The 13,592-nt window shown below is 34.1% G+C and overlaps 1 protein-coding gene across 3 annotated transcripts in view; it reads left to right on the forward strand.

Moving 5' to 3' along the window:
- Window positions 1-13,592, forward strand: part of VPS54 (VPS54 subunit of GARP complex) — a 103,530-nt gene that overhangs the window by 55,391 nt on the left and 34,547 nt on the right. For all 3 annotated transcript variants that reach the window (XM_045828432.1, XM_045828433.1, XM_045828430.1), the window contains 3 exons: window positions 1,842-1,897; window positions 3,625-3,721; window positions 11,420-11,757. In XM_045828432.1, coding sequence (XP_045684388.1) covers window positions 1,842-1,897; window positions 3,625-3,721; window positions 11,420-11,757 — 491 coding nt within the window. The remainder of the gene's footprint in view (window positions 1-1,841; window positions 1,898-3,624; window positions 3,722-11,419; window positions 11,758-13,592) is intronic.

Raw genomic sequence — 13,592 nt, forward strand, 5'->3', positions numbered from 1 at the left:
CCATATAGTATTTGTCTTTTTCTGCCTGACTTACTTCAATTAGCATAATACCCTTTAGATTTATCCATGTTCTCAAAAATGACAAGATTTCATTCTTCTTATTGCCGCATAATATTCCCTTGTACAATATATATACACACATATATAAATCTATATAAGTATATTTATTTCTTTCTTTATTTATTTAGAAATAAAATGAGTCCTTTAATCCACATCAAGCTACCAAACAACAATCTGAAAGCATGTTGATTTTTACTTGGTAGCCATTGGACATGCTGGAGTTCTTTTTCATCCCTCTTTGGTGTTAAATGTCTCTGCAGCTTCCTTTTCTTTCCCCATAGTCAAGAACTATGGCTACTACCCAGCATGGTCTACCACGTGGGTTTTTTTTTTTTTTTTTAATAAGATGGCATTTATTTATTTTTAGAGAGAGGGGAAAGGAGGGAGAAAGAGGGGAAGAAAGATCAATGTGTGGTTGCCTCTTGTGTGCCCCCTATTGGGGACCTGGCCCACACCCCAGGCATGTGCCCTGACTGGGAATTGAACCAGCATTCAGTCCACTGAGCCACACTGGACCGGGCTCATCCTCTTTGGCCATTCATCTATTGGTAGTAATGATACTCATGATGAACAAAATTGTCAATGAAATACTAGCAAACTGAATTCAGCAGCGCATTAAAAAGATTATACATAATGATCAAGTGGGATTTATACCAGGGATGAAAGGGTGGTTCAGCATTCAAAAAACAATGTGACTCATCACATCAACAAAATCCAAGGATAAAAATCCTATGGTTGTCTCAATAGAGGCAGAAAAAACATTTGACAAAATTCAACATCCATTTATGATAAAAACTCAACAATGTGGGCATAGAAGGAACTTACCTCAACTTGTAAAGGCTATATATGACAAACTCACAGCTAAGTTCATACTCAATGGTGAAAAGCTAAAAGCTTTTCCTTTAAGATCGGGAAGGAACAAGACAAGAATGCCCACTCTCACCATTGTTACTCAACATAGTACTGGAAGCCCTAGTCACAGCATTCAGACAAGAAAAAGAAAAGCCATCCAAATCAGAGAGGAAGAAATAAAACTGTCACTATTTACAGATGACATGATACTATATATAGAAAACCCTAAAGAATCCACCATAGCCCTGACTGGTGTGGCTCAGTTGGTTGAGCTTTGTCCTGCAAATAAAGTCATTGGTTCAGTTCTTGGTCAGGGCACATGCCTGGGTTGTGAATTCAGTCCTTGGTTGGGGCACAGATAGAAGGCAACCTGATAGATGTTTCTCTCATATCAATGTTTCCTTCTCTCTCTCCCGCCGTTCCCCTCTCTCTAAAAATAAATAAATCTTAAAAAAAAAAGAATCACAAGAAAGTTAATAGAACTAATAAAAGAATTCAGTAAAGCAGCAGGATACAAAATCAATATACAGAAATCTGTCATGTTTTATTTGGAATTTTAACATGGGGCTTATATCTTGTTCCTAAGTATTATAGTTCTGTTCTGCATTCTTTTATGTTTTGAACAGTTTTAAATAGTAGAGGACTTTAATTAATACAGTTCAAGGTACTCTGGAATAATTATTTAATAGGATAACAGTAATGCTGAAGTATTTTAAATGCTTTAAGGTGTGTAAAAGACATAAGAGAAATCTGGTAAAATGATTATCAGAGTTATTGAGACCCTTTTAGTTTAATGTATTTTTTAGATTTATTTTCAAAATAATACTTTTTACTATCTAGCCCATTGAGGTCCTTTTAAATATATAATTGAACATACCATGTAATACTTAGAATTTACATTAATCACATTTTTTTCTTAAATTTTACAGTGTGTGATTAATAAAGTTTCACAAATAGAAGAACTAGACACAGATGCTGTCATGAAGTAAGTATAAATATTAGGTTGTGGTTGATCAGTAGCAGAAATGATGACACAGACAAGGGAAAAGAACAGTTGAAATTCAGAGGGAGAAAGGCACGTATGGGGTGAAAAAAAAGACATGCAGTAGTTGAAGTGATCTTCACTGGAAGGAGGCAGTCATCTGGAAGGCAACCCCTCGGGAGAGGGAGATGGCGCTATAAGCACCTTTCTTCCTTCCAATCTTTTGTAAGGGCTCCTCAATGGCCAAGTGCAGCAGGTCAACCTCCAAGAGCAGAGAGAGGATACAGTGTAGGTATGTAGGGGGAAACTGAAGAATCAATTTCAGAGGAATAGCAGTGTTAAATTTAAATTATTTGGCCAAATAATTAAAACACAGCTTCTAATTGGCTTTGAGAAGTTTGAGTACAGGATTTGGAATTGCCATGTCTGTAATTTTTTTCACCCTTGAACTCCCTATTCTTTTATTTTGAGAAGAGTGATAAATATTTCATGACTATGAATACCTTATTCATATAGATACATAAACTTTATTAACTGGCCTAAGATATGAATAGCCATATGGACAACTTGTGAAACTTCTGTACGTTAGACTCATAGAATAAGGATTGTGGAGTTTTAATTTCCACATTATTACCTAGTGTAAATTCAGTTTCAGAATTAGTTGAAGCAACCCTAATAATTCAGGAAGCACTAGTACAGTAATTGGAAAAATTAAGTTAATTGGGACTGTTAAAAGCCCTATAGACAGGGAGAGTCAGTTATTTTTAATTTTTTATTCCCTAGGGAATTTTCTCAAATAGAAAACCTTCTGTATATCAAATATAGGAGAATCTTTGGGAAATAAACTATAAGCTACAGCAGTAGTCATTAAAAATTTAGAGTAATTAGTCATTGTTTTATAAAATATTTTTATGGAACTATTTTACATAAATTTTTTATCTTGAAGTTAATTGATTGGTGTCAGCTATGTAAATATTGGCTATATGATTATATGTTATACTCATATACATGATTAGTATATATATTATATCTAGTATATGTTACATATATATGTGTACTAATACGATATTGGCTAATACTTACATAGCACTTTTTTATGCACCATGAATTATACTATGTATTTCTTATTAACTCACTTAATATTCAGAGCAACCATATAAGGTAAGTTTTGCTACTTTCCCTATGTTGAGAAAATTAAAGCATGGAGGGCCTAGGTCACTTGTCCAAAGTCATACAATTAGTATATGGCTGGGCTAGAACTTGAACCAAGGCAGCATGGCTCAAGAGCTCATGCTCTTAGCCACCATTTCATATGTGGAAAAATACTTATTTAGTTTATAATTTAAAAAGGTTATTAAGTTTATTAAGGGAAATGTTATATTCCTATTTTTATCTATTTCAGAATATATCTTCTCCACCTTAAACCAAAATTGGTTTACTTCTCTACGGCTTTTTATCTGGTGGTCACGAATCGTGCCCACATAGAATCATATAAGATTCTTAAATCAGTATACTTGACTAGACCAGTCTTAGAGATGTTTTAAAAAGGAGGAGATGTTTGATAATTGACTTCAACTCAATTTTATGATGTTAGTTAGGTATCTAGATAAAATTACCTAATTCTTCTCTTACTAGATAGTATTTAGTATAGCTTCCTTTAATTTGTAGGTTTTGTTCATATATCATTTGGCCCAAAGGCAATCATTTTTTGTTTGAATTTTTTTTCCTAGGCTTGCAGATCAGATGAGAATGTTGAATTTCCCTCAGTGGTTTGATTTGCTAACGAATATTTTCTCTAAGTTTATAGTTTTCCTACAAAGAGTTAAGGTAAGCTTATGTGATTGTCAGTTTATCCAGAATATCCCTAAATTAAGTCACCTTTCTAGGTTTAGAAATATATGTAGAATTAATTGGAATAAAACAATTTCTTTGTTCTTGTAATTTTTCTAAGAGACTTGGTTTTCAATAAGATTTAAAGTATTTTAGAATATTTTGGTACTTTTTATAATTTAGATATTTGTTTTATAGTAAGAAATATGTTTGCTTGGCATTAAATGTTATGCAATAATATTTTCTCTAATGATTTGGTGATACTTGAAATCTCTAGATTATCTAGAGGTCAAATGTTATAAAACAGTAAAAACATCTGCCCCGAACCTAAACTAAATTCTTCTAGAAATTTAGTGTTGATAGTAATGACATTTTTTAAAACATAAGTTCATATTTAAATTGCTTTATTAATTCTTTTATGGCAGGTTTTTATTTCATTTTTCAATTTGGGATCTATTCAAGGATCATGTATTACATTTAATTACTTTATCTCCTTAATCAAAACCACTTACTTTTAGGCCACTTAGTATAAGGAAAAGAACGTATCACACAGCATTTTTCAGAAGAAAAAAATGTCACAGACTCTAATATAGCAGTTCCCAACCTTTTTGGCACCAGGAACCGGTTTTGTGGAAGACAATTTATCCATGGATGGAGGAAGGAATAGTTTCGGGATGATTCAAGCATATTACATCTATTGTGTACTTTATTTCTATTGTTACTACATTATAATGTATGATGAAATAATTATACAACTCACCATAATGCGGAATAGGTGGGAGCCCTGGGCTTGTTTTCCTGAAATCAAATCGTCCCATCGGGGGGTGATGGGAGACAGTGACACCAGAAGTTGTGTTGCTTATGTTCAGTCTACTCCATAATCTCATTTTGGTTGCTATCACTGCAGAAAACCCTGCTTCACAAAGATAGGATGCTGGAATAGAAGCAGACTTTTCAGTGTTTTTGTAGCAATCTCAGGCTATTTTGCCTTGACTTTAATCTAGAATATATAGAGATTTCAAGTTGCTTCAAACACACTTCTAAGGCCACTGTCATTTGAGATCTCAAGAAGTTGATCCTCTTCTAGCACCAATGAATCAGCATCAGTTCACCTGGCTTATTCACAAATGGGTTGGACATTTGTTTTTTACTCATTTTTGCTAGTGTTAGCATGAGGACTTACCAAAACTGTGACTGAGACAAGTGCACAGTGTGGGAAAGAGGCACGGACAAAGTGGTAAATCATACAATGGGTGGGCCACATATGGACTAAAATAAGTGTTGGATTCTGACTTAAAGCCTGCCACCAGGTGCATCTGTACAATTGAAGTACATCAACTCACTTGCCCTATGCAGCTTAATTGCCACTTGCCACTCACTGATAGGGTTTTGATATGAGACTGAAAGCAATTGATTTATTATGGTCTCTGTGCAGACAAACCTCTCTGCTAATGATGATCTGTACTTGCAGCTGCTCCCCAGCATTAGCATGACCACCTCAGCTCCACCTCAGATCATCAGGTGTTAGATTCTCATAAGGAGCAGGCAACCTAGATCCTCACATGTTCGGTTCACAGTAGGGTTCATGCTTCTCAGAGAATCTGTTGCCTCTGCTGATCTGACAGGAGGCAGGGCTCAGATGGTAATTTGAGCAATGGGGAGCGGCTGTAAATACAGATGAAGTTTTGCTCACTAGCCCACCACTCGCCTCCTGTTATATGGCCTAGTTCCTCACAGCACGATTAGGGGACCCCTGCTCTAAGACATACTGGTTGGGATTATGTTTTAATAAGAGAGCCATTTGGAATTACTGAGTATAATAGGCTATTTGTGAAATTAGATATTTTTTTGAATTATCAGCTATCAGTGTTGTGTTATATGCATTAGTTAATATTGCCGACACCTCCTGAGTACCATGTTAAAATGGTCTCGGGGACTTCGGTACTTATCTATGACATGGCTTTTTATTATCATCATTTGAGTAATGCTAAGTCACATGCATAAATTCTGCAATCAGAGTGGGAAAAATTTTATAAAATGTGATTCACTATACTTAATTTAGATTCCTACCAAAATGTTGATCCCACCCATTGATAATGAGAGATAGCAACCCTTTATCTGTGGATTGCTCAATAACTAGGTCATGTTTCCACTTTTTCTTGTATTCCTATCTCGACATTATCACACACTTTTATTATTACATGTCTGGATATACAGAACTCCCACATTGCATAATATTGGCCAAATTTTTTAAGTAACTATTTCACTTTTAGGTTCTATATCAGTTAAACTAAGCCAAATTATTATAGTCTCTCCCTCACTCATTCACAGTTTTGCTTTCCATGGTTTTAGTTGCCCATGGTCAGCTACAGTCTGAAAATATTAAATGGAAAATTCTAGAAATGATCAGTTTGGTACACAATTCATAAGTTTTAAATTGCTCACCATTCTAAGTACTATAATGAAATCTCATGCAGTCCTGCTCCATCCTGCCTGGGATGTGAACCATATCTTGTTTAGCAGATCCATGCTGTATACACTCTCCACCTGTTAGTCACTGAGTAGCTATGTTGGTTATCAGATTGACTGTTGCACTGTCTCAGTGCTGTGTTCAGTAACCATTGTTTTACTTAATAATGGCCCCAAAGAATGAGAGTAGTGATGCTGGCAATTTGGTAATGCCAAAGAAAAAACATAAAGTACTCCTTTTAAGTGAAAAGGTTAAAGTTCATCACTTAATAAGGAAAGGAAGAAAAAGGATGCTGAGGTTGCTAAGATCAATGATAAGATTGAATCTTCTATCGGTGAAATTGTGAAGAAGGAAAAAAATGTGTGCTAATTTTGCTGTTGCATTTCAAACTGCAAAAGTTCTAGTGACAATGCGTAAGTGCTTAGCTAACAAGAAAAAGGCATCAAATTTGTGGGTGGAAGGCATAAACAGAAAATGTGTTCAATTGATGGCAGTGTATTGTACCAGAAAGCATTGAGCCTATACCAAGACTTCAGCAAGGGGTCCTCTAAAACAGGTCACCACATTCACATACTTTTACTACAATATGTTGTTATAATTGTTTTATTTTATTATTATTGCTGTTCATCTCTTAATCTAATTTATAAATTAAACTTAATCATAGGTATGTATGTGTAGGGAAAACATAGTGTATGTAGGGTTCAGTACTATTTGTAGTTTCAGGCATCTACTGGGGGTCTTGGAATGTATCCCTGAAGAACAGGGGGATTACTGTTTTTAATGTATATACATACAGTGATTTGTCATAGTTGTAATTTCTCATTTTCATATTTAGACCACTTAAACTAATACTTCTGTAAGACATCATTGAAGATAACATATAAACTTTAAGTACTGCTTTATCTTTGATACAAGTTTGTGATTTTGTAAGGGTATGATTTCACTAAAAAATAGTGTTAATTATAGGCTGCTCATTTTTAATGAATTTAAAAATAACTACAGATTGGAAGAATCCAGATGTCTATCAATAGAGGAGTGGTGAAATAAGTTATATCTGGTATATTCATTACAATGGAATGTCATACAGCCAAGGATTTTTAATTTTGAAAATAATTAAACATTATTATAACATTAAATGAAAATGCAAGATACAGACCTACTTATACAATATGATTTCAGCTATGTCAAAAAGATTTTTTATCCCTGCAACTTCACAAAACAGAGACAGCTTGTCTTCTTTATGGTTATCTTTAGGTGATAAGAGTATGTATAATTTAAATTGTTATTCATTTTTGTTTTTCCTAAATTTTCTACAAAGAGGAATTATTTTTATGATCAGAAAAGATTGTTTTGTTTTTAACAGTGTTTATATGTTATAGGGATAAACTATTTGAAACACTTAATTTACCAGGGTTATTAATGTACTGTCCTATATTCTTATATTTCTCAGAAACAAAGGATATTCTATATATCACTTTAGCATGAAGTAAAATTATTTAAAAAGAAGAAACTAAAACTTAAAATTTCAGCCAGAACATTTTAACAATATTTTTAATGTAAATAGAGAAAAAAAATAAAAGTTGATGCTTTAAAAATTTTATATTTGAGCAATCATTAATAACTTAAGAATTCATATTGCTGTTAATTGTATTTTTTGAAATTTTTTATTGTGGTAAAGTACTCCTCACATAGAATTTATTATCTTAACCATTTTCATTGTACAGTTTAGTGGCATTCACATTGTTGTGCCATTATCACCACGATCCATTTACAGAACTCTTTTCATCTCAAAAAACTGAAACTCCATTAAAACAATAACTTCCCTTTCCCTCCTTCTTTCATCTCCTGGCAACCACCGTTTACGTTCTGCCTCTATGAGTTTGACTGCTCTAGGTACCTCATATAAGTGTAGTTATACAGTATTTGTCCTTTTGTGATTGGTTTATTTAATTTAGCTTAATGTTTTCAGTGTTCATTTATTTCGTCTCATGTGTCAGAATCTTGTTCCTCTTTAAGGCTGAATATTCCATTATATGAATATACCACATTTTGTTGATCCCTTCTGTCAGTGGACACTTTAGTTGCTTCTACCTTTTGCTATTGTGATTAATGCTTTCATGAATGTGATACAAGTATCTCATAGCTACTTTTAGTTCTTTTGGGTATATATTCAGAAGTGGAGTTATTGGATCATATGGTAATTTTCTTTCTAATTTTTTGAGGAAACTCCATACTGTTTTTTCATAACAGCTATACTGTTTCATATTTCTAACAATAGTGAACAAGGGTGCTGGTTCCTCCACATCCTCGCCAGCACTCATTATTTTTTTTCTATTTTTGATAGTAGCTTAGTGATGGGTATAAGATTGTACTGCCTTTTGGTTTGATTTTCATTTTTCTAATGATTAGTGGTGTTGATCTTTTTATGATCTTTAAGCCAGTAGCTTACTGGCTACTTTAATATATCTTCTGTGGAGAAATATCTTCTTTGCCCATTTTTTAATCAGGTGTTGTTTTTGAATTACAGGAGTTCTTCCTATATTCTGGCTGTTGACACTGTATCAGATATATGATTTGCAAATATTTTCTCCCACTCCATGGGTTGTTTATTTTTACTCTGTTGATTGTGTCCTTTGGTGCACAGAATTTTTAAATTTTGATGGAGTTTATTTTGTTGTTGTTGTTGCCCGTGCTTTTGGTATTATGTCCAAGAAATCATCACCAAATTCAATGTTGTGAAGCTTTCCCCCTATGTTTTCTTATAAAAGTTAATTTTTTTAGGTCTTATTTTATCTTCTGTCTATATGGAATTAACTTTTGTATGCAGTGTAAGAAAGGGGCCCTACTTTGCTTTTTGGCATGGGGGTGTCCAGTTTTCTAAACACCCATTTTTTTTCAATCTTTACCCAAGGACATGTTTATTGATTTTACAGAGAGGAGAAGGGAGGGAGAGAGGAAGAGAAATACTGATGTGTGAAAACAACATCAATTGTTTGCCTCTCACACACATCCCGACAGAGAATAAACCCACAATCTAGGCATGTGCCCTGACTGGGAATTGAACCTGTGACCCTTCGGTTTACAGGATGATGCTTCAACCAACTGAGGCACACCAACCAGAGCATACCATTTGTTGGAGACTCTCCTTTCCCCACTGAATGGTCTTGGTACCCTTGTCAAAATCATTTGATTATATATGTGAGGGTCTATTTTTGAATTCTGTATTCTGTCTCAGTGATTTCTGTGCTTGTATTTATGCTAGTACTATACTGTTTTGATAACAGTATCTTTTAGTAAGTTTTGACATCAGATTTTCAGCTATAAAACCAACTTTTTTCATTTTTTAATTGTATTTTGAATTTTTATTAAAATTCTTGTTTGTTGTCTGTACCCCATAGTTTAGGCTGATTTGTATAGCTGGGAAGGGAAAGACCATGCTAACTATCATAGTCTTTTTAAAAGAAAAAGTTAAGAAAGAAAGTCAGCAAGATGGATAGATAAGGGAAGAAGAAAGGCAAAACAAAGATGGAGAAATAAACACATTAAAATTAAGACAATAACCCTGGCTTGTGTGGCCCAGTGAATTAAGTGCCATCCTATGAACCAAAAGGTCACAGGTTCAATTCTCAGGGCACACACCTGGGTTGTGGGCCAGGTTCCCCAGTTGGGGGTATGCGAAAGTCAACCAATCTATATATTTCTCACGCATTGATGTTCTGTTCTCTTTCTCCCTCCCTTCCCCTTTCTCTAAAAAGTAAATAAATAAATAAGATCTTTAAATAAATAAATCTTTTTTTAAAAAAGATTAAAACAGTAGTAGAGATTAAAATCACCAGTGATGGAGTGTAGCAAGAAGCAAGTTTGTGACAATAGAGAATTTACTAATCAAGAGAAAGGCGGGGAAAAACAGTATCCAATGGCACTTTGGTAGTGTAGCCCTTGAAGGCACAGGATCTCTGCTGTGTATAGTATGGGCTACTGTATCTTTCAAAGTGCTCTTAGTTCCAAATAACAGGAAAACATAAGCAAAGTGTCTTAAACAATTAAGGGGATTTATTTGTTTATATAACTGAAAAATATTTACAGGTAGGCCAACTTTTAGTGTTTCATAGAAAAGTTGATGTTATCTAGCCTAGGTTTTGTTTCTCTGCATTTCTCTCGGTTTGCCTTCTGTGTATCTTTTTTAGCTTTAAGCTCAGGTCACAGTAGTTCCATGTGCTGGTTGCACTAGCTTAGACTCTTATCCTGTCTTTGAACACCTTATGTTGGAGTCTGCTTCCCTAGAACCATGTAGATCTTGAAAAACAAATCAAGAGTTTTGAGAAAGTGGACAACAAATTATGAGAATGCAACCATGAATGTTAAAGTAGGCAAGTAACTCCTTATTTCCTAATAGTTCATAAAGACTTAATTTACATAAAATTACTCTCAATTCATCTAGCTTTCAATATTTATTAAGTACCTCCCATGTGCTCAGCACTGTTCCAGTATCTTAGAGCTAACATTGTAGTGGAGACCTAGAATTAAAAAGTTAAAAAAATAATAAAAACTTATTTTTTTAAAAGTGGGTAATGGGATAAAGTTGCTGGGAGAAGAGTCAGAGAAGGCCTCTTTGAGGAAGTAACTTTCTGCAAGAACCTGAGTGATGAGAGGAAACACTTATGCAAAGATCAAGGTGAAGAGCATTCCAAACAGGGTAAACAACAAAGGCACTGGGATGGGAACAATATAATTTAGAAGAATAGAAAGAGAATCAGAATGTCTGAAGAGTGAGAAAAGGCATGAGGTGAATAGAGAGATGGATGTAAGGGTAGGCATGAAAAGAAATGTGGATTTCTTTTTCTTTTAAGCAGGCACATCAATGAATATGATTCTTTGACAGGCAAGTTATATTTAGTGTAACCTATCTAAGTAAGAGTTTAGAGAAATCTGCAATATATATATATATATATATATATATAGAGAGAGAGAGAGAGAGAGAGAGATTTCTATTTACAAAATCAATTAAAATACAGAAGTCTACTCCTAAATTTTAGGGAACCCATTTCTCTTGAGCAGTTCTTTTTCACAAGTCACAGTTTATTAAAAGATTGGTAGAAATTCTTACATGCATGACCTTGAGACATTTCTAATATGTTCAAAAGTACATATGCAGAATTCACTTTGGGGAACTTTAAGTGCAAGATATTTTAAATTCTTTAAAAATGTATCTTGTTTTCTTGTAGGCAACGTTAAATGTCATTCATAGTGTTGTTCTCTCAGTTCTTGACAAAAACCAAAGAACTAGAGAATTGGAGATTTCACAACAGAAGAATGCTGCAAAAGATAATTCACTGGACACAGAGGTGGCTTATTTAATCCATGACGGCATATTTATAAGTGATGCATTCAGTGAGAGTGAATTAACACCTATAGCAGTTGACACTGCCTCTCAGAGAAATGCATCTCCAAATAGTGAGCCCTGCAGCAGTGATTCGGTGTCTGAACCCGAATGTACTACTGATTCTTCATCCAGCAAAGAGCAGATACCATCATCTGCTACTCCAGGAGGTGTGGACATTATGTGAGTATGGTAACTACTGACAACTTAACAAGACTTTGAATCATTAATGGTTTCAATAAGATTGGTTGTTCAGTTTATTGGAAAACCATGTATACTTTGGTTTTAGAGTTGATAACAAAAGTGAATTAATTTTATGAAACATATCTTTTTGAAAATATATGGAAGGTAGTAAGCGGGTAAGCTTTGGAAGTAGCTGAGAATTGCAGAATTTTAAGTTTAGAAAGGAATAATTTAATTAAATGCCCTCATTTCAAAGAGTTTAGATGATGTAAAATCACTAGAAACAGAACTTGTCCTGAAACTCAGATTGGTATCACTTTGCTTATTTTTCTTCTACTTTGTCACCTTTGTATTTTGTATATAGTGAAGATCTTTTTGATTTACAATTTTTGATTTTTCAAAGAAATTAATTTCCAAATAGATCACACTGTCTTTTTTTACACATTACTTTTTAAAACTTATTTTGAATTTTTAAACTTATAGAAAAGTTGCTAGAATAGTACAAAACACTGTCATATATCTTTCGTGTTGATTCTACATTTGTTAACAGTTTACCACATTGTCCTATTTCTTTTGCCCTTCCTTTTGCTCTCTTCCTGTCTTTCATGTTAATATTTTTTGTGAATCATTTTGACAATAGGTTGCAGACTTAATGTCCCATTATCTCCAAATACTTCAGTGTATATTTCCTAAATACAATAACACTACCTTAAATAACCACAGTATACCAATTAAAATCAAGGAAACATTGATAACATTGTGGATTATTACCATCCAATTCACAAACCCCAGTGGTCCCAATATTCTGTATAGTAAGAGTGAAAATAAAACAGCCAATAAAGTATTTCTGGTCAAAGAACATAGTCTGCATTTAATCATCTTAAGAATAATAAGAACTCAGTACTTCTGTTCATTTTCACATAAGTCAATTTATGGCCCAGGAGCTTAGAAAGGTTACGTTAACAGCATAAAGTCAGCTATAACGCCTCCCTTCCCCACCAAAAAGAAAACTCCAAAACCCCCCACAAAGAAACCCTGAACTATGTATCAATAAAACATTTTTTTTTCTGTTCAGGCTAATATTTTTACATTTACTGGTTAGGGTACAGTGTAAAACTGCTATTAAAAGATGCAAAAACCTCTATAGCTTAAGCATATAGAATTATGGTTCTCTCATGTAACAATTCAGAATCAGGTAGTCCAGAGCTGAGAAGGCAGCTCTTCCATCCTCATTGTGTAACTTCTGTCTTTGTCTAAGGGATCTGCTCCAGTTTTTATCTCATCTGCATCCCTAGCAGCAGGAAGGAGAGGGCAAAGGGTTAGTACCCTCCTTACCTTTTTTGTTTTAGCTTTTTTTAAAAATATGTTTTATTGATTATGCTATTAGAGCTGTCCTATTTCCCCCCCTTTATTCCCCTGTACCCTGCGCACCTCCTCCTACCCACATTCCCCCTCTTTAGTTCATGTCCATGGGTCATACATATATGTTCATTGGCTTCTACATTTCCTATACTATTCTTAACCTCCCCCTTTCTATTTTCTACTTACCATCTATGCTACTTATTTTCTGTACCTTCCCCCGCCTCTCACCCCCTCCCATAACCCTCCATGTGATCTCCATTTCTATGGTTCTATTCCTGTTGTAGTTGCTTGCTTAGGGTTTTTTTGTTTTGTTTTGTTTTTTTAGGTTTGGTTGTAAATAGCTGTGAGTTTGTTGTCATTTTACTGTTCATATTTTCATCTTTTTTTAGATAAGTCCCTTTAACATTTCATATAATAAGGACTTGGTGATGATGAACTCCTTTAACTTGACCTTATCTGAGAAGCACTTTATC

Source organism: Phyllostomus hastatus, unplaced genomic scaffold (genome assembly GCF_019186645.2).
Source record: "Phyllostomus hastatus isolate PE091 unplaced genomic scaffold, TTU_PhHast_1.1 phas_scaffold_78, whole genome shotgun sequence".
Lineage (NCBI taxonomy): Eukaryota > Metazoa > Chordata > Mammalia > Chiroptera > Phyllostomidae > Phyllostomus > Phyllostomus hastatus.